At 40.6% G+C, this 19,033-nt stretch overlaps 1 protein-coding gene across 1 annotated transcript; it reads left to right on the top strand.

Annotated features, from left to right (window-relative positions):
• The first annotated feature begins 2,714 nt into the window (after positions 1-2,714).
• LOC135467432 (phosphotriesterase-related protein-like) lies at positions 2,715-11,975 on the top strand. The gene is made up of 7 exons (XM_064745205.1): positions 2,715-3,072; positions 3,518-3,590; positions 4,065-4,176; positions 5,386-5,541; positions 6,451-6,615; positions 7,861-8,078; positions 11,841-11,975. Exons 1-7 carry the CDS (start codon positions 2,774-2,776, stop codon positions 11,973-11,975), a joined length of 1,158 nt encoding a protein of 385 aa, XP_064601275.1. The 5' UTR covers positions 2,715-2,773.
• The last annotated feature ends 7,058 nt before the right edge of the window (positions 11,976-19,033 follow it).

The following is a 19,033-nucleotide window of genomic DNA, read 5'->3' as shown; positions in this document are numbered from 1 at the left end:
TCGTTGGCGAATGCATTCATAGCTCTACTTGTACGTGTATTATGAATGCAGAAGTTTAGTAGTTTATGATGTGTTGAGTTGCACGAAGCTGGTGTGACGTCACTGGCCAGAAAAGACCAATATGCAAAGTGCATTCTACTCAGTTGAAAAAATTTTGAAAACCAAAACTGAACTACATGTATGTTTCCGAACACGGTTTAATGGTCTTTTAACCGACGTTGCCTTTACGTGAACTTTAGCCTCTCATAGAAGAGATCACAAGTTCAAATCTGTCTCTTGCTGCTCCTCTGGATTTTTGAGTATGTTAGAAAAGTTTTTTATTGATAAAACAATCTGTATTTGAAATATATCAGTATTTATACTTGGTGAAGTGCAGTGTTTTCTTTTATTACCCAGTAGCTTTACCACCATCATATGTATCATCAACTTGAATAATATAAAAACGCTGTATAAAAGAGTCAATTTAACTGTATCAACCCATGCAAGAATCAGATTTTTCTGTGTGAATGCTTTAAACTGGATTTACTAGAGGCCTTAGACTATAAGTCAGAGTGTGAAATAATTAATTATGTTAGATTCTACATTGAGAAAGGATACATTTGTGGAATGATACCCCACAATACTGTTCTCTTCTGCTGCTGCAATGGTGTGTATTTTTATAGCCATTAGAGACATTCAGGTATATTTCCTTTCAAATGTTTAGAAAGGTAACCTGAAACATTGAGAGTTTTGTATACCGACTTCTGAATGAATTAACATTTTAAATTGACACTGAAACGTTTTAATGTTGAAAGTATTTTAGTGGGTGACAAAAGGTCAAACAAAATGACCTTTTATAGGAAAGCTATGTATCCAGCCACTGTGTGTATAATCATCAATTCTGGGTAATGTTATGTCCACAGCTGTGTGGCTGAAGAATGACCATACGAATGCAACAAAGAGGCTGCGATTGCAAATGGTTAAACTTAGGGTGATTTTGTGTATATCTTGATGGAAGAAGATGTTGCAAAAGGAAACAGGAAAAAAAACAGCTCTTGTATTGATTTCAGATTTGCACATTAGAATTGTGATTATTATAAATGATGTTTGGAGCTCTTGGCTGATAACATGATACCACAGCAAAATTTACCTGTGTTTAAATGGTTCTGTAATTGTCAAACAGCAAAAATTAACACATTAAATATGCCACAGACTTACTGACTCTGATAGCTTATACAGCACCAAAAAAAAAAAAAAAAAGAAAATGAAAAGGAAGAAAACAGTATGCCTATTTCATTAATTTTTTTTTAACATGTGACTTTTGCGACCCATCATATCACACGGAAACCCTGACAACAGACGCAGACTGCAGAGGCAGAGGTTATTGTAAGGCTAGCAAGAGGAAGGCTGTAAGGGAAGTACATGCATCATCCCCGAGTTCAGTAAAACCTGGGATTAATACAACAATTATATCAGTCCCAGGTCCAACAAAGGCCTGCTGTCAACAGAGACAAAATGTCATTTACATTACCTCCAAAAAAAAAATGTGGTGTAGTATGTTGTAATCTTAACTTCTCTACCGCTAACAATTAAAATGATATGGAGCGGAATGTTCACTGACACGTAAATCATATAATAGATGATAGCTGAACGAAAGTGTCTCATTCACCGTGGAAGGGGAACTCTTGCTGTTTTACAGATTTCGCGCTTCTTCATTTATAGATAACTGAACACAGATCTTAACATTGTTACTACCTGCAGAATTGTTCCATTTTTTCGCAAGTGTGTATACTTTTTGGTAATATGCACGTGTGGTAAATGAATAGTTTTCGTCACATTAAACTCCAGATACTGTACGGTATAATTCAAGACAGCGGTATTATTATCACGCTGGGATCTCTTTAACTAGGTTACGAGTTGCAAGAAATGGAACTGAATACTGCTAATAACACTGTGACCCGTACAGATGATGTACTGCTATAGACAGTAAGGGAGCTTCAGTCGGTGACCTAGTCTTCACAGCAGAATGACTGTTCCCAGGGGGAAAATCCAAACAGGTGAGGTAGGCCTGCGTGCCCATCAGATGATAGTACCAGCGAAGGACGGGCTTGATACAGCCGCAGTTTACTACGGTGGCCTACCCAAGAATACTGTATAGTATATCACCCACAATCAGATGTAGATTTTGCTTGTCAGTATCAAACAATTTTTCATCGGTATTAAGCAAAACTTCATGAGTTGACATAGCACAAGGTTAGGTAGCTCAATTAAATGAAACGTTGAGGTTGTGGAAAATAGACCTCAATGTTTAATTTAATTGAACTAAATTTTAGGGCTAGCCCTACAACAGTAGGATTTTTAAGGCTATCCCTAGAATTGTTTTAGGATTGGCTAATAGGCCTATACATGTACCCGATAGTCCCAGATGCCTGTACATACTAGTAGGCAATATATACGTGTCATGCTACCACATATATTAAGTTCAAGTGGGCATGCAGACTCCATTTAATTTTGAACAAAATCTCAGTCCATGAATTGAAATACTGTAATTCTTTAACCTGTTCACATGTTTGCAGGGTGTTTCTATTTAAGCATATTCTGAAGGCATTATACTGTGTGGAATGCCCAAATTATACTTTTTGTGAAACCCAGACATTGCCCAGTCCAACCAATATGTAGTTTTGTCTCCAAAATCAAATTAAAAATATGTATAAATTGCACTGAAATTTGCTCTTGTTTATGTGAAAAGGTTGAGGAGTTAGGGTAGGCTTATGTATATTTCATAAGACAAGAAATGTTTAAATATTTTTGTGCATTAGCATCTTTACAACACACTGCTTATATTGTGCTGACTAATCAATTGTTCTCTGATCATAAATTATATAAGTATAGGAGCCACTTATATGTTGCTTGTATAATTGTTACAGTGTTAGGGCTGATTGACCCCGAGGAGCTGGGGATAACCCACACCCATGAGCACCTGTCCATGAACTACAGCTTTGCCTTGGCCCCTAGAGATGGAGACCCCATGGTGGCAGAGAAACAGAATGCTCCCATTACCATGGAAAACCTGGGATGGATTCGCCAATATCCGTGTTGTATCTCTTTACAAATTTCTATATGATCACACAGCTCAAAGGGATATAGAATCGATGTTGATTGGCTGACAGTGGAGATATGATTTTCTGGGTTAAATCCTGTAGTCATGGTCATGCTTGATTAAGTCGAGCTTACCTAAAATTCAAGTTCGGCCACACATAGCCTGGAATGTCTGCTAGCACATTTTGGTGGACTAACTAAAAGAATGCTCAGACTAGAACTGAATTTTAAAGAGGCTTTTTTGTTTGGCAAAAAATTAATCAGCGCAAATCTGATGTTAAATTTTTTCTACTATTTTAGAATAAAAATATTTGTTCTCTTACGTCAGAAAGTTTGTTGGACACCCAACAAAGGGTGAGGGTTTTCTCCTGGCTCTGTCCAATTTCCTTCACACATAAATGTGACCATTCACAACGTAATAGGTGCCCATCTTTTTCAGTTTCAGCCACAGACCAAATCTCAATTACAACTCGGCACAGAAATACGTGATAGAGGAACTTCAAAATTTTAAGGTTAGTCAAATTTTATATCAGATGATCTGTAAGATGAGCATATATATCTGAGTTCTGATTGAAATGTTAGTTGCATTTTGTGGAAAGGCATGTACATTTAGAAAGGTTAATGTTGTTGCCTACCTCTCAGGAAATGAACATTTTGAGGTTGTTTTTTAATATGTAAATCTTTTGACTTGACATACTGTATGTGGAAAAGTGCATGCACAGAAATGGCCGAGTATCTTTCATAGCTTTTTATCAAGGAAGAGCTTTTCCTTTTGAAGACATATTTACATGATCCTAAAACCTTGAAAAACTGAGAGAAAAAAAATCACTAAAGCATCAAAATGGTACAAGATGAAAAGTATGTAGATTTTCATTTCGTTCTTATTCAGGTTTGGATTTTTTTAGTGTCGGCTTGCCTGTAAAATACAACATAAAGTTGGTTTAGCCTAAAACTTTAAGTTTTAGAACAAACATGGATCTTTGCAGAAATATGGTGGATCTGCAGTGGTTGAGAACACCACAGTTGGTCTACATCGGGACATCAAGTTTGTGAAGCGAGCTTCAGAAGAGTCGTGTGTACACGTCATTGCTGGCACAGGTACAGTCAATATTTTTGTCATCTTTGCTGTGTTTGTATAGTTTATAACATTCTTTGAATGAATGATTATGGCTTAACACCACAGCAGAAATATTTGAGCCGTATTGTGGCACAACATTCATTGAGAACAGCTTTTTCTTTAATACGATGTGCATATAACTGTATGTCACAGGTAGGAAAGTTGTCAGTAACTTACCATAGGTTAGTGGTTTACCCCAGGCATTTATAAACTGATATCCATCATATACAGTAAATGAAAATTTTTTGAGTATGTCATGCAGACAACTGTTTAAGTTGAATGTGTGCAACCTGTGGATGGTCGTGGGTTTCTTCAGCGCTCTGCCCAATTTCATCAAACCATAATGCTGGCTGCTGTCATATAAGTGAAATATTCTTGAGTATGGCGTAAATCACCAATCAAACAAACAAATCAGTATGTGATTTCTAGGATGTGTACAGGCTTCATCGATTTTAATGTAATGGGGGAGCTTCCTCGTCATTTAACAGTTTGGATAAGTGTAACGGATTTTCGTTTTCAGTTTATTTATTAGTTATTTCATTGGTGTGTTCAAGAATTTTTGAATTATATGACAAAATCTGGCAGTAGGGAATAGAAATGCTTGGGGTAGACCACTGCACTTTGCCAGTTACCAGTCCCTGACAAAATCTGGCAATGGGCAATAGAAATGCCTGGGGTAAACCACTGCACATTGCCAGTTACCAGTCCCTGACAAAATCTGGCAGTGGGGAATAGAAATGCCTGGGGTAAACCACTGCACTTTGCCAGTTACCTGTCTCTGGCAAAATCTGGCAGTGGGGAATAGAAATGCCTGGGGTAAACCACTGCACTTTGCCAGTCACCATCCCTACTGAGTGGTTTATTAAATTATAATCATATACATGTTTGTAAGATGAGCACTCTTTATTATCATTAAACATCGTCTGAAGGTATCAGAGAATCACCTTGGAATGGATTGCCACTGTAAAATTGGAACTGAAAAGTATTATTATTTGTCTGAATGTGACAGCCTTTGACCGGCAACGTATTTGACCGCTGCAAGCCTCCTATGGACAGTAGTATTTTATCAAATTATGGCATGAATAAAATAATATTGGTGAATTAAACTACGCCCATTGGTGGTAAATCAGTTGGATATTAGAAGGCTTGGAAACAACCCTACTTTACTCAGTCTGTATTATTTGTCCCAGGTTATTATTTTGAAGCATCACTGAGCGCTGAGGTTCGTGGGATGAGTGTAGAACAACTGGCAGAGACAATGGTACAGGATATAACCCAGGGTACTGATGGCACAGATATCAAGTGTGGGGTCATCGGAGAACTGGGGTGCTCATGGCCACTCACAGGTGATTTAGTCATTCTTCAAAATCACTCTGAAAAGCTTTCTGAAAGCTCCATAAAAAATATACAAAATCCTCATCATTGCTTAGTGAAGCTGATCCAATCTGTTGTCGGGTTTATGGATGGATTGAATGGGACAGAGCCAGATGAAACTGACCTCACAGAACTTGTCTGTCTGTCCGTACATCTGTGTGTCTGTCTGTACGTCTGTCTGTACGGCTGTTCATCCATAAATTTTTGGCATCTCCCCTATTTCTGCAGATTGGGCTGCCTCAGATATAAAATTTGTTTATTTTATTTATTTGATTTTGATGGCGAGAGTATAAAATTTGCTGCTATTTTGTCTGTACCACCTAAGCAAATGCCTAGTGATTCACATCAAGTCATGAGAAGTTTTAAACAGGACAGTATTTCAATCATCCAAACCATCCTGATGGCAGTGTTTGTTAGTCATTCTGCCATGTCGTGAAGGTCTGAAATGAACACTTGTATTCCTCGTGTGTAAGGCCATGAACAGAGCAAGAGTTTCCTCCCTTTAGTCCAGTGGTTGAAGCATGGACTCCAAACCCAAAGATGACTGCTTTAAATCATCAGCTGGTAAGCTCTGTTACACTTGGTAGTACAGGTGGGCAATGTCGGAGCTGGGTTGCTGGGGTGGCTAATATAGTAGACTGTGATGCTTTGGTTGGAGGTATGTGGATAGTCACAAGGATATGACTAAGAGGGAGTGAGTGAGTGCTTTGGGTTTAACGTTGTACTTAACAATTTTTCAGTCATATGACGATGAGAACTGACTAAGAAAATGGTGGTGAATGTAACAGGTTTGTATATAAAGCATTATCTTCTGCTGGGGTGGGGTGAATTTGCCTTTAGTCTAGTGGTAGATATGTATTGAGTCAAAACTGTGACTGTAGACGTGGAAAGGCGTGTCCTCCAGGCAGGAGCTCAGGTCCAGTCTTCCCTCGGCTGTCCCGTCATCATCCACCCAGGGAGAGGGGAGGACTCACCCATGGAGGTCATCCGTGTCTTACAGGAGGCAGGGGGTAGGATAGACAAAACCGTCATGTCGCATCTGGACAGTAAGTGCCTGAAATACTCAAAATTAAAAGTATGTGTAAATACAGACATTATTTCATCAGCCCAGGCAGCACTGAGGAACAGTTGAGAAATGAACAATTCAGACACCACCCAAAACCAAGAAACAGTCCAGACTCCACTCAAACCAAGACACAATCCAGACACCACCCAAAACCATGATACAATCCAGACACCACCCAAAACCAAGACACAATCCAGACACCACTCAAAACCAAGACACAATCTAGACACCACCCAAAACCAAGACACAATCTAGACACCACCCAAAACCAAGACACAATCTAGACACCACCCAAAACCAAGAAACAGTCCAGACTCCACTCAAAACCAAGACACAATCTAGACACTACCCAAAACCAAGACAGTCCAGACACAACCCAAAACCTAGACACAGTCCAGACGCAACCCAAAACCAAGACACAGTTCAGAGACAGTGCAAAACCTAGACACTCTCCATACACAATCCAAAACTTAGACACAGTCCAAACACAATGCAAAACCTAGACACAGTTCAGAAACCACTCAAAACCAAGACACAGTTCAGTCACAAGGCAAAACCTATACACAGTCTAGACACAATGCAAAATCTAGACACTCTCCAGACAGAACCAAAAACCAAGACTCAGTCCAGACACAACCCAAAACCAAGATGCAGTCCAGACACCACTCTAAACCAAGACACAGTCCAGACACCACTCAGAACCAAGTCACAGTCCAGACACAACCAAAAACCTAGATACTCCCCAAACACAACACAAAACCAAGGCACACTCCAGACACTATGCAAAACCTAGACACTCTCCAGGCTCAACCAAAAACTTAGACAGTCCAGACAAAATTCAAAACCTAGACACAGTCCACACACTACTGAAAACCTATACACCATTCAGACACCACAAATGAAAATGTATTTGAACTATAAACATTTTGCCTATGGCTATTCTATAAAGTTACTAATTTTGTGTGATTCTGGGTGTAGTTCTTAGAAAGGTGTTCTGAGATACTACTGGGAAATTGTAAGTTTCTTGTATTTTGTGTCTAAAGCTGAATTTTTGGGGGTGAATTACAGGTCAAGTACAGTAGCTCAGATATAATACAAGCATTTCAAAGATGTGATCCAAGCAGACGACACACATTTTTGTGAGACAATAACAGCATATACTGTGCAAATTAAAGCATGGTAATGCTTTGTACAGAAATTTTCACCCAACATCTCTGTGCTGCAGGAACCATATACCACCAGGAGAAGCTGACAGAACTGGCAGAGACTGGGATATTCTGTGAATATGACCTGTTTGGGCTAGAAGTGGCTCATTACCAATTCAACCAAAAGGTGGACATGCCCAATGACGGAGTCCGCATACAGAACATCAAGTACCTTATTGATCATGGATATGGGAAGCAAGTTGTGATTGCACATGACTGTCACACTCTCCACCGTCTGGTGAGTTTTCTTATATGGCAAGGTGAAGTGAAATCTTGTGTCTGTCATGTGTGCATTATGGGTAAAGTCGAGTTGAGTGGTTTAAAAAATAGACTGTGGTATTGTGACGGACTTTTTATATATAATGACAACAATTCAGAGGGGAATAAGTGTTAACAGTGAAGTGACAAGATAACATTTGTAGATGAGACAATATATGCATGTAAAGATAAACAGTTTCTAACATTACCCACGCCCCCGTCCGACTTCGTCCAAGAGACGAGTCCCAGAATGTTTTTGAAAAGTCAAGATAAATACCTTGGAATGTGCTCACGAGTGTTAAATGGAAAGATGAGCATAATGTTGTTAACAGATTCACAGTTCACATATCACAAAGCGTCCTTATAAAAACCTCTAGAATCACTCAAATTCCTTGAGTTACCCAGGTCCACGTATACTTACGAGCCACACCATAACACTCGGTCCCCATCTCCGCCCCGCCAGTTCGGACCACCTTAGCCATTTCAGTCGTCGTCACCGTCTGCGTCGAAGCATCCGCTAATCTTCCTGCAGCTGCCGCTGGCCCTGTGTTCGTGCGTACGCCCGATTGGGTTTCACGGCATTGGCGATCGTTGCATTCGCCAGTAGGTCAGTTAGGTGAAGCTGTGTCTTCTAAAATCACCGGGACGTACTCAGAAGTCTTTTCCGCCTGCTTCCTACTTCCTCTCTGCGGCGTACACATCGGGTCTGGTCGAGTAGCTTTCCTCACTGGGGCTACCGTGTCTGGTTTTACTTTTTTCGGGCTGGACTCATCTATTTGGCGCACCCGAGTCTCATGTCTGCGATCGATGTGTTGCTGCACATCCGCCTTCCTCTCAAATTGATTATCACAGTATGGGCAAGCATGCGTCTTCCTTTGATGCTTATCGGCAATGTGTGACAACACATCTTCAGGAGTTCTGAAGATTTCAGGGCACAAGGGACATTTAGACATGGCTGTAAATTAGCGCGCTACCGACTTGATCCGTGCCATCCCAAGGTGTGAAGCAGTTTATTACGAGAGTCAGTCTTTGGTCCAACGGGTGTCTGACTGAGGTACACGCCATAGAGATAGTAATCGCCGAAGCGCCGTGGAGTCTGGCTTGGTCGCCCTGACCTTGTTGAAGTCCCCGTTTTCAATGGTTCTAGCGCCGATGAGTCTGGCTGTTCTCCCACCAACTTCTCGGTTGTGTCTAACTGATCAGTGTTCATGCACAAATTCTGGTCGAGAGGTTTGACTGCCGCCGCCATCGACATCCCCGCCTAGTATTATGTATGGCTTTAACCTGTCAGTGTGTACAACATTTGTCTTGCTGCCCAGACAGATTCTGAGCATGATGTCACTGTAGGATGCATTATCTCATGCGGCCCAGACCACCATTTTTGTAACCTTGGCGACCTTCCTTTCTTTCGATGTGGTGTATTCAGCCAAACACTGCCCCCAGCCTGGTAACTCTGCCAGTACAAATCAGTGTCATATCTTTGTTTCTTGTGACGCAACACGAATTCCAGAGTGGATCGTGTCAGCTCATACACATATCACGCTGAAGGTCACGCTGGCAAAACCATATGGGTTAAACCTAGTGTTGTTTGCAAGTAATTACGTAACAATCTGTATACAATATTCTAGGAACACCAAAGCGGCTAACAACCTCATTTACAAACACTGCAGCCACTGTCTTTGCTTTGATATTCGGCAAAGCAAACACAAGGACCCATTTTGTAAAATAGTTCTGCACAACCAGAATGAACAGATTACCCGTTGTTCTTGGCAATGGACCCATGAGGTCCATAGCGATTCTCTCCATCGGTATCCCGGAACCAGTAATTTGCATAGGAGCTCGACCTCCCTTACCCATTGGTTTCTCTTGGGCACAAGCTGTGTAGGATTGACACCACTTTCTTATGTCTCGATGCATCCCAAACCAGAAGAAATGTTGCCTCACCTTGCTCAAAGTTTTTGCAGTTCCCAAATGGCCTCCTGCAGTGGAATCATGGAACTGGATCTGTCTCCTGATCCCTTTTCAGCCGATCTCGCGAGACACCGAAGTCCATCGCGCTTATGGAAAGCGGTAATCGTGACAGGGCATCTGCATTTCCATGGGCCCTTCCCGGTCGATGATGAATCTCAAAATCATACTCTGATAGTATCTCAATTCATCTAGCAAGTTGACCTTCTGGTTGTTTGAAGCGCATTAGCCAGGGCAGGGCACTGTGATCGGTGCATAGAACAAATCTTCGCCCGTACAAGTATGGTTTATACGTTTTGCAGAAATGCCCACGGCAAGAAGTTCCTGTCTTGTCACGCAGTGATTTTTCTCTTGCTTTGTCAAGGTTCGACTCCCATAGGCTATAACCCTCTTCATGTACCTGGGGCCCTTCGTGTACCTGGCTGAGTACATCCCCTAACTACCTTCCACAGGCATCTGTATCCAGAATAAAGGTTTTGCCAAATTTTTGATGTGTAAGACCAGGTGCTGATATCAGAGTGTGCCTTAGATCATCAAAGGCATCCTAACATTCAGATGTCCAGAGTAAATGCCGGTCCTTCTCCATCAGTCGGTGAAGTGGTGCCGCAATTTTAGAGAATGACTGCACAAAGCAGCGATAGGACGAGGCGAGCCCCAGAAACTTCTCACTTCTTTAGCGTCCGTGGTTGTTGGCCAGTCTCTTACAGCGGCTATCTTGTCGGGGTTTGGTTTACTACCGTCCTTCGGCACACAGTGTCCGAGGAAGGTTACTTTTAAAGCAAACAGTTGGCATTTGCCTGCCTTAAGCCACTTTTTGCCCTCTTGGACCTACGGTGGCTCCACTAAGCCCTATGTCATTCGATCAGTCCCTTCTGCCAGGATACACATGATAATCTTCTCCTGCCTTGAGGGGGGATAACAATATTATTCTCAAGTCGAATACAACGGCATACATAGGAGGCCTCGTCCCTCATTCTTATCGAAACATCCCCAAACTTTATGGCATTGTGGCACATGTCCAGAAGACAACCATGCCCCTGCATGAAATCAAGCCCCAGAAGTCCGTTTCGTGCTATTTCCGCCACTACCGCTTTGTGTCTCACTGTTCGTCCTCCGATTGTGAACGAAAATCATGCAAACCCCTGAGTCGAGAACTCATTGCTATTGGCTACAGTAAGAGATTTAGCTACCATGGTCAGCTCGGGTTTTCCTGCCTCCTGAATTTTGTCGTAAAATTCCATTGAGATGACAGTCACCATCGCTCCCGTGTCTACTACCAAATTTGTCTGCGCACTGTTGACACACACCGGAACACACAGACTGGTTTGAACTGTCGCCAAAACGCCATCTCCAACTTTTACTTCTTGAAGTTTTTGTTGTGTGCTCCCTGATCCAGTTTGTAATTTTCCGGCCTCTACAGACATTTGCGCCGTTTTTGGGCAATTCCATCGCATGTCGCCAGTTTCACCACATTTAAAGCATTTAAATGTACCTCTGGGCCTATTGGTCTGTTTCGCACTTATCGCCAAAAGCTTTTCCATCATCTCGAAAAGCTTCTCCCGGAAGTCTTTATCCGCCATCTCGTCACGGACTTCCTCGGCCCTCTTCACATTTCTAACTTTACTCGGCCTTCCACCCCTGCCATCTTGTGCTTTGCGACAAGCGTCTAAATCGACAGCCAGTTGAATGGTTTCGTTCCATATTCCCGAAACCTATTTAATTGAAAGAAGTAAACTTGAGCTAATGTGTTAAATTTTTGTGCTTGGTTCTGCAGGAGAAATATGGAGGTCATGGGATGTGCCACATACTGTTGAACATTGTTCCACACATGAAGCAAAGGGGAATAACTCAGTCATCCATAGATGACATCCTTATCAACAACCCTAGGAGGTGGCTCGCATTTTTCTGAACATAAACTTTACTATTGTATGTAAATCACAAAAATGTGATCAATCAAATAAATGACAATGTATGTACAGACCAGTTAATTTAATTGATTATCCATTTTGTATTCTTTAATATATAGCAGTGAAATATCTGAATATTGTTCCTGCACAACAGTGCTATTTTGAGCTGTGTCATATAACATTTGTAAGTACATATACATTTTATATGTTGTTACATTGGTGAATTGTTTACCTTGAATCTGTAGTTCAAATTAATCAGACAAGATAGCTCACAAAGATAATAAATAGATTATTTCACAATGAGATATTAATACATGATGTGAATATTGTTTGACAGGATATCTGTAGACATCTCAGTTCTTCAGTATTTTTGGCATTTTAACTGCGCTGTGCTGTATCTTTACATATTCACTGACCTTTACAGATATATAAATAACACAATGAACACTGTTCACATATTATTGATACTCAAGATGCATACTTAAGCAGAATTGTAACTCAGATCTATGTGTTCACCTTGGTGAGATTTTTTTGGAGATGTAAGGAGATCGGTCATTAAACCAATACAAATCATGCCGAATGATTCTCTTCATACTTTTACCTGTGTCAGTCTTTACCCATATGACGTAGTCAAGAAAGAGTCATCTAGTGATAATAACCCTGTAGCTAAAGGTTTTAGAGTGTTTTATTGGAGGAATAAAATTTTCTTATTCAATCCAGAATTCTTGTGTTGGACTCAACTGTTTTAATGCAGTGGTGTAAATGACAATGGTACAGTGAATTTCTCCAGATTTTCAGTTTGCAGAGTTGAGCTTTGCACCACAGAGAAAACCTTTGCACCACAGAGAAAACCTGGACTGTAAAGCTAAAATGTTCGAATCAAGAAGAAAATCAGTTTGCACACTGTGTAACACAGGAATACTGCGACCGTTGACCAGACAAGGCCGCAAAATAAAGCAGATCCTTTAGGTTGATGCTAAAACATAATACTATTATTTTGTGCTTTGAAGGTAACGTGAAAGTGACACCTGCAGAATGGTAGGGCCACAAGAGGTGGCTGTCACTCTTTCAGCTCTATCTTCATGGAAACCGGAAACATGCAATGGGTCCCTAATACAATCTGTTACCTTTTCACCGGTCTTGTTCCATGTATTATTCTACGTAATTTCCCTTGAAAGATCGCCACCTTTCTTTCAAAGGCTCTGTGGAAATGTGCCACCAGCTGTATGTGGTAGTGTAATTCTGCATGGATTTCATTTAACTTTATGGAAGTAAAGAACATGCACGAGCACCATGCTAACTGCCTGACGTTTTTGTGCAAAGCACATTCGAAATACCTGGAATACCTGGGATAACCTCATTGGTAAAATACATGGAATGATTTTCTCAGAATGATTCGTTTACACTATATCAAAGAATCTAGGTGAATGAAGACAGGCCGGTATTCAAGCTATCCGACACGGTACAGTTATGTACATATTCGTTGATGTGATTCAGGAAGACTGGCAAGACCCACCAAAGGGAGATGTGTATTCTTGATGCTTGACGATGACACTGATTGTGTACATCAGGCAATCACAGCTCTAGATCATGCCATGGATGCTCTATAAAAGAGCCTTTGAAAGCCATGGTTGATGTGGTGCTTCATGGACTCATCATCAAATGCCACTCCACGATAATGACTACTATACATTCGAGCCAACCCTAAACTTTAACGTATCACAGATGTTTCTCTTCAACTTTGTTGTCAGTTGGCAGCTGACCTTGAATCTGGAAACTGTCTGTGCTGATATATTTGCGATCCTAGATGGAAGGGAATTTAATTTTTTATAGTCCTTTTATCCACAAATGGGGAAATCGGTGACCCAGTCCTTGAAGACAGTGAAACTTGGATTGAAAGGACATGCTTGTTTCTGCAATTGTAGATTATGTGAGAAAAATCGGACAAACTTGCAAAAAATGGTACAACGAATATGCTAACCAGAGTCCACCATTACTAAAGGCAACAACTCCGACCGCAGATAGGTTGCCAAACAGAATATACCACCTTTCAACAGGGAAGCACCCAAAATCTCATTCGTCCCCATCATACTGACCAGGAGCTGTGAGTTATTCTGCTACTCAGAAGCAATGGGCCGTTCTGCTAGTCAGGAGAAATGGGTTATCCAGTTACTCAGGAGCTATGGATTGTTCAGGTACTCAGAATCAGTGGGCTATCCTGCTACTCAGAAGCAATGGGCCGTCCTGCTTCTCCAGAGCAGTGGGTCTCCTGCTTTTCAAGAGCAATGGGTTGTCCCAACTTTTCAAAAGGAATGGGTTGTCCTTCTACTCAGAAGGCAATCGGTTGTCCAGCTACACATTAGCAATGGGCCATCCTGCAACTCAGAAGCAATGAGTTATCCTGCTATTCAGGGAGCACTGTGTTATCCTGCTATTCAGGAGTAATGAGTTTTCCAGCTACTCAGAAGCAATGGGGTCGTCCTGCTAGTCAGGAACAATGAGTTATCCAGTTACTCAGGATCTATGGTTATTCAGCTACTCAGAATCAATGCGTTATCCTGCTACTCAGGAGCACTGTGTTACCCTGCTACTCAGGAGCACTGTGTTACCCTGCTACTCAGGAACAATGTGTTACCCAGCTACCCAGGTGCAATGAGTTATCCTGCTGTTCAGGAGCAATGAGTTATCGAGCTACTCAGAAGTAATGAATTACCCTGGTGTTAGGAGCAATGGGCCATCCTGCTAGCAAGGCACAAGGGGTTATCATACTCTCAGGGGTAATTGGTCATCCCGCTGTTTGGAACTATTGGCCACCCTGCTAGTCGGGAACAATGGGTTCTCAATGAGTTATGGCGAGCTAACACCCTCAGCCACAGAGGCCTCAAAATGAGTGAATGAACATACTTAAGGTAAAGGTAAGGGTAAGATTTTTAATCACAGGTTACTTGTGATAGTTTACAACAGATTAAAGTAATATTGAGTTTGCCAGATGTCATTTTCGACAAGCCAGTCACAGCGTGGGATGAAATTATTCGGTGCAACACTTGCATTTTAGAGCAAGTCAGACACTAGTCAGTTATTCAAGCTCTGGGTATACATGTGTCAGAAGGCTAAGGTCATGTTAAATCAAGTAACAAAAAGTCAGCTGACAAAGCTGAAGAGCTGTTTCTGTAGGTGCATCTACATCTAGCTATGTACGGCTGTGATTACGCGTTATCACAGCCCTGTCTTCCTCCATAAGGTTAATTCTACCTGGATTGGAGCCACATTTCGATTCTCTCATTCAGTTCACAAACAAACCTTAAAAATCATAAGCATTCTGAAGCACAGGCAAAAGTTATTAAGAGACGTCAACACCAATCATAATAGAGGCTAATTTGCAAAGTGTGACGGGTGAAACAAACAAAAAAACACCATTGGCCTTGGCGCACAACGTTGTCATATCCATAGATCCCTCTGATTTAGACTTATTTAACTGGAATGAATATCAGATGACTGAACAGTACTTACATACAAACGCGGGGATACAGACATACGAGTACCCTACCTCTGATGAATCAAAGCCATCAGTGCGACAGGCACTACAGGTTTTGTGGCGGCCGCTACAAGCTTGAAACGTTGCCCTCCGAAAAGCAAAAGAGATGGTGTACCCAGATGTAATCAACCTGTTTCTATGAGTTGCGCTCATAGAAACAGGTTGATTACATCTGACTGATCATGCAGCTAAACTGAACACTTCCATCGATCATTACAGCCTGTCATACCATGTGTGTGAGATATATCCCGTCATATCGGTGTAAATCTGTGTTATTGAATGTATGTTTTGCCATAATATTTGCACCCAAATGTCTTCTCACAATCACTACGTCCTTACAACTTCCCACAGCAGTCCAACTATTAAAATGCTAGGGTGTTTACCACTTGATGCTGTGAATTATTTCACACATTGACTTTAAATAAGCAATATTCGACTTGTGTTAAAGTCTCTGGAGATTCATGCCGTTTTGCCTAAAGGGGTACATCACTAATCAGGTTACACTATATTTTGAATGGATCTCTTTATTTATTTTCATCTTTTTTATGCCAAGGCATTTGTTTGCCAGGTACAAGTATTTCGTAAACACGTACGAAAATGATTTTTTCCGCCATATCATTTCTTCGCCACTGAGTACGCTCGAGTCAAACCTGGGAAGAGCATTGTCAAACCGAGAAGTCCAGCATACATGTGAAGTAAATGGCTTTCAGCAATCTGTTTACCCATACTCCAGTGGTCCTCGCAAGCTTAAGAACTCCGGGAGAGTCGAACACTGTTTATTCTGTTCTTTCAATTTGTGACTGACAGATTTGCTTACGTGGAGCAATCTGATTTTCTCACAAATCTTTAGGCCTGCTCAGGTAAGCATTGCTTCCTCAGAATAGCCATATGATGGCGCTAAGCATAGAAAGCGAAACTAGAGCCGCGACGAGAGTGTGATAACTGGCAAATGGTCATACGTAACCAGTGAAGTACGGCCTCTTGTCAATTTTTCTCAGTCAATGTTTTATTCTAACTGTTCAAGTAAATGCATAAATGGTAGCAAAATTATGTAAAAACATGCAGCGATGTTAATTTCAATTTATTAGACGTCACTGGTCTAGAATTACCCAAAGTGCTATGTTCTCATTACATTTAACATACAACAACCTTAAAACAACGCAAACTTACTAACCCTCGGTGATGCTTAGTCCATCAGCGGAATCCTGCTTGATAGAGGAATACGATAAAATTAAAGGCATACCGCATAGAGAGTAAACCCAAGGCAGTGACTACAGTGTGATAGCTGGCAAATGGTTACACGTAACTGGTGAAGTACGGCCTCTTGTCAATTTACCTCAGTCAGGGTTTTAGTCCATAGGCCAGACATGATAATGGTACACCCTGAGATGGCCAAACCTAATTGGTGCTAACATGTTTATAGGGTCAGTAAAAGTAAATTAAGACATGATAATCTTAGCTTACGGTAGCTTTATCACGCATTTTCATAAAATGAAAAGTCACGTTGCGAGAATTACAAAAGCAGGAGGAAAGTTAGTATATTGTGGACTCTCAGTTAATATTAATATAATAAGGCAATTTGAAAAAGATAGTTTGTATCATTTATGAAGCAAAGAAAATGAAGCAAAGAGCCGTCCACATTTTATCTATATTTCATGTACGCTATTAGCTGAATATTCAGTTGACCTATACATTTACATGTAAAATTTGCAAGGTTTCCAGCTGCGAACTTCTATTATTCATACCCATTATTACGATGAGTTAAGGTTGATTAGCTCAGGTAAGTGAACGTTCGTGTCATTTCCTTATCTGTGACCTACAAGTCTGCAAACTACAATTGTCAGAGCAAACCTTTGATCAGATTTTTTGACTTTCCATCACGAATACTGGTAACTGAAAGTTCCACCAAACACTATGGACTGAATTATTCCGTAACACTCTTTGTAGAGTGTAAATGTCTATTTTGAAGTTAGACAAAAAAGAAGAAGAAGAAAAAAAAAACACAATTATGACGTGTATATCACGCGAAATAACTGAGTGGCGTTTTCTGACCATAGTGTGAACAGTGACGTCACATAAGGTTTTTGCCACTTGATAAATGTAGTCTGCTAAAGTACTACATTAAAATGCACAGACACCAGTATGGGGCCATAAATGCATTTATGGAAGCATTACTAAGCAAATGGAGCAGTCAGACATCATTTATTGCTTTGATGATTACTCTGTACCAACTTAAAAATAACAAGGAGATTTGGCCACCCTGGGTGGAACCAATATCTGAAATTTTGGCCTTGGCCCATGAACTAAGCAGAAATGTTTTCACCCTTGTGTTATCCATTTCTCTGCAGTTTGTAAAGCATTTTGTAAAACACATTGAATGCAGACTGCAGGCGACTTACAAGTACATATGTACCGGTACCACATTCTACTACAAATTTCGACTGACTAAAAATCGACATGGCAAAACGGAGGCTTTTTTCATCTTCAAAGTATGAAAGCTGTGCAGATGAAAATGACATGCAAAATACATGGGGAGATCAGCTAGTGCATGTTGATATAAGTTAACATATGTTTCTTCTTAGGTAGTATGGAATGACTTCAAAAAGATGTTTGGTATTGAGAAGTACCAAAAAAGAGACGAGAATACTTGTTGCATGAAGAAACGAGTGTAGATATTTCTCTTCTGTTGGGTGTTTGGCTTATTTACTTTTTTTTTGTCTAACTTCAAAGCAGACATTTACACTCTACAAAGAGTTTTATGGAGTAATTCAGTCCTTAATCTTAGCGCTTGGCGGAACTTTCAGTTACCAGTATTCTTGCTGGAAAGTCAAAAAATCTGATCAAAGGTTTGCTCTGACAATTGTATTTTTCAGACTTGTAGGTCACAGGTAAGGAAATGAAACGAACGTTTACTTACCTGAGGTTATGTACTTAACTCACAGTAATAATGGGTATAAATAAAAGAAGTATGAACTGTTGGTAAACTGTTAACAACCCAGCTGGAAACCTTGGAAATCGTACATGTAAATGTACAGGTCAGCTGAATATTCAGCTAATAGTGTACATGAAATATAGATAAAGTGTGGACTGCTAAATTTCTTTGCTGCATGAAGAGTCCCCCGTATATTGTCATTTCTCCTGCCCTTTGTTATTTGCGCATCGTGATTTTTCATTTCATAAAAATGTGTGATAAAACTACCATTGCAGAAAGGCTATCATGTCTTAATTTACTTCTACTGACCCTGTAAACATGTTAGCACCAGTTAGGTTTGGCCACCTCAGGTTGTATCAGTATCGTGTCTGGCCCATGGACGAGTACACTAATTGCACACCGCATGGGTTGCTGTTAACAATTAATGGGCAGATTATATAAGACTAAGTACAAAGAAAAAGCCCATGTGAGCAACACGGGACATGCATCAATAGTTCATCTTCGTATTTAGAGAGGTATTTAGAGAGAAGACATAAAAGTCCGGATTACTTGAGAAAAGTAGCGGTCACGTATATACGAGCTCACAACTTTTT

The sequence above is a fragment of the Liolophura sinensis genome, chromosome 6, assembly GCF_032854445.1.
Source record: "Liolophura sinensis isolate JHLJ2023 chromosome 6, CUHK_Ljap_v2, whole genome shotgun sequence".
Classification (NCBI taxonomy): Eukaryota; Metazoa; Mollusca; class Polyplacophora; order Chitonida; family Chitonidae; genus Liolophura; species Liolophura sinensis.
The sequence above is the reverse complement of the archived record's forward strand: the minus strand, read 5'-3'. Positions and strand labels throughout refer to the sequence as shown.

Coding starts and splice junctions, on each gene's coding strand:
- LOC135467432 (XM_064745205.1), top strand. CDS start 2,774: ATGTTTAAATATTTTTGTGCATTAGCATCTTTACAACACACTGCTTAT. Junction 4,177..5,385: donor ACACGTCATTGCTGGCACAG/GTACAGTCAATA, acceptor TATTTGTCCCAG/GTTATTATTTTGAAGCATCA. Junction 8,079..11,840: donor GTCACACTCTCCACCGTCTG/GTGAGTTTTCTT, acceptor TTGGTTCTGCAG/GAGAAATATGGAGGTCATGG.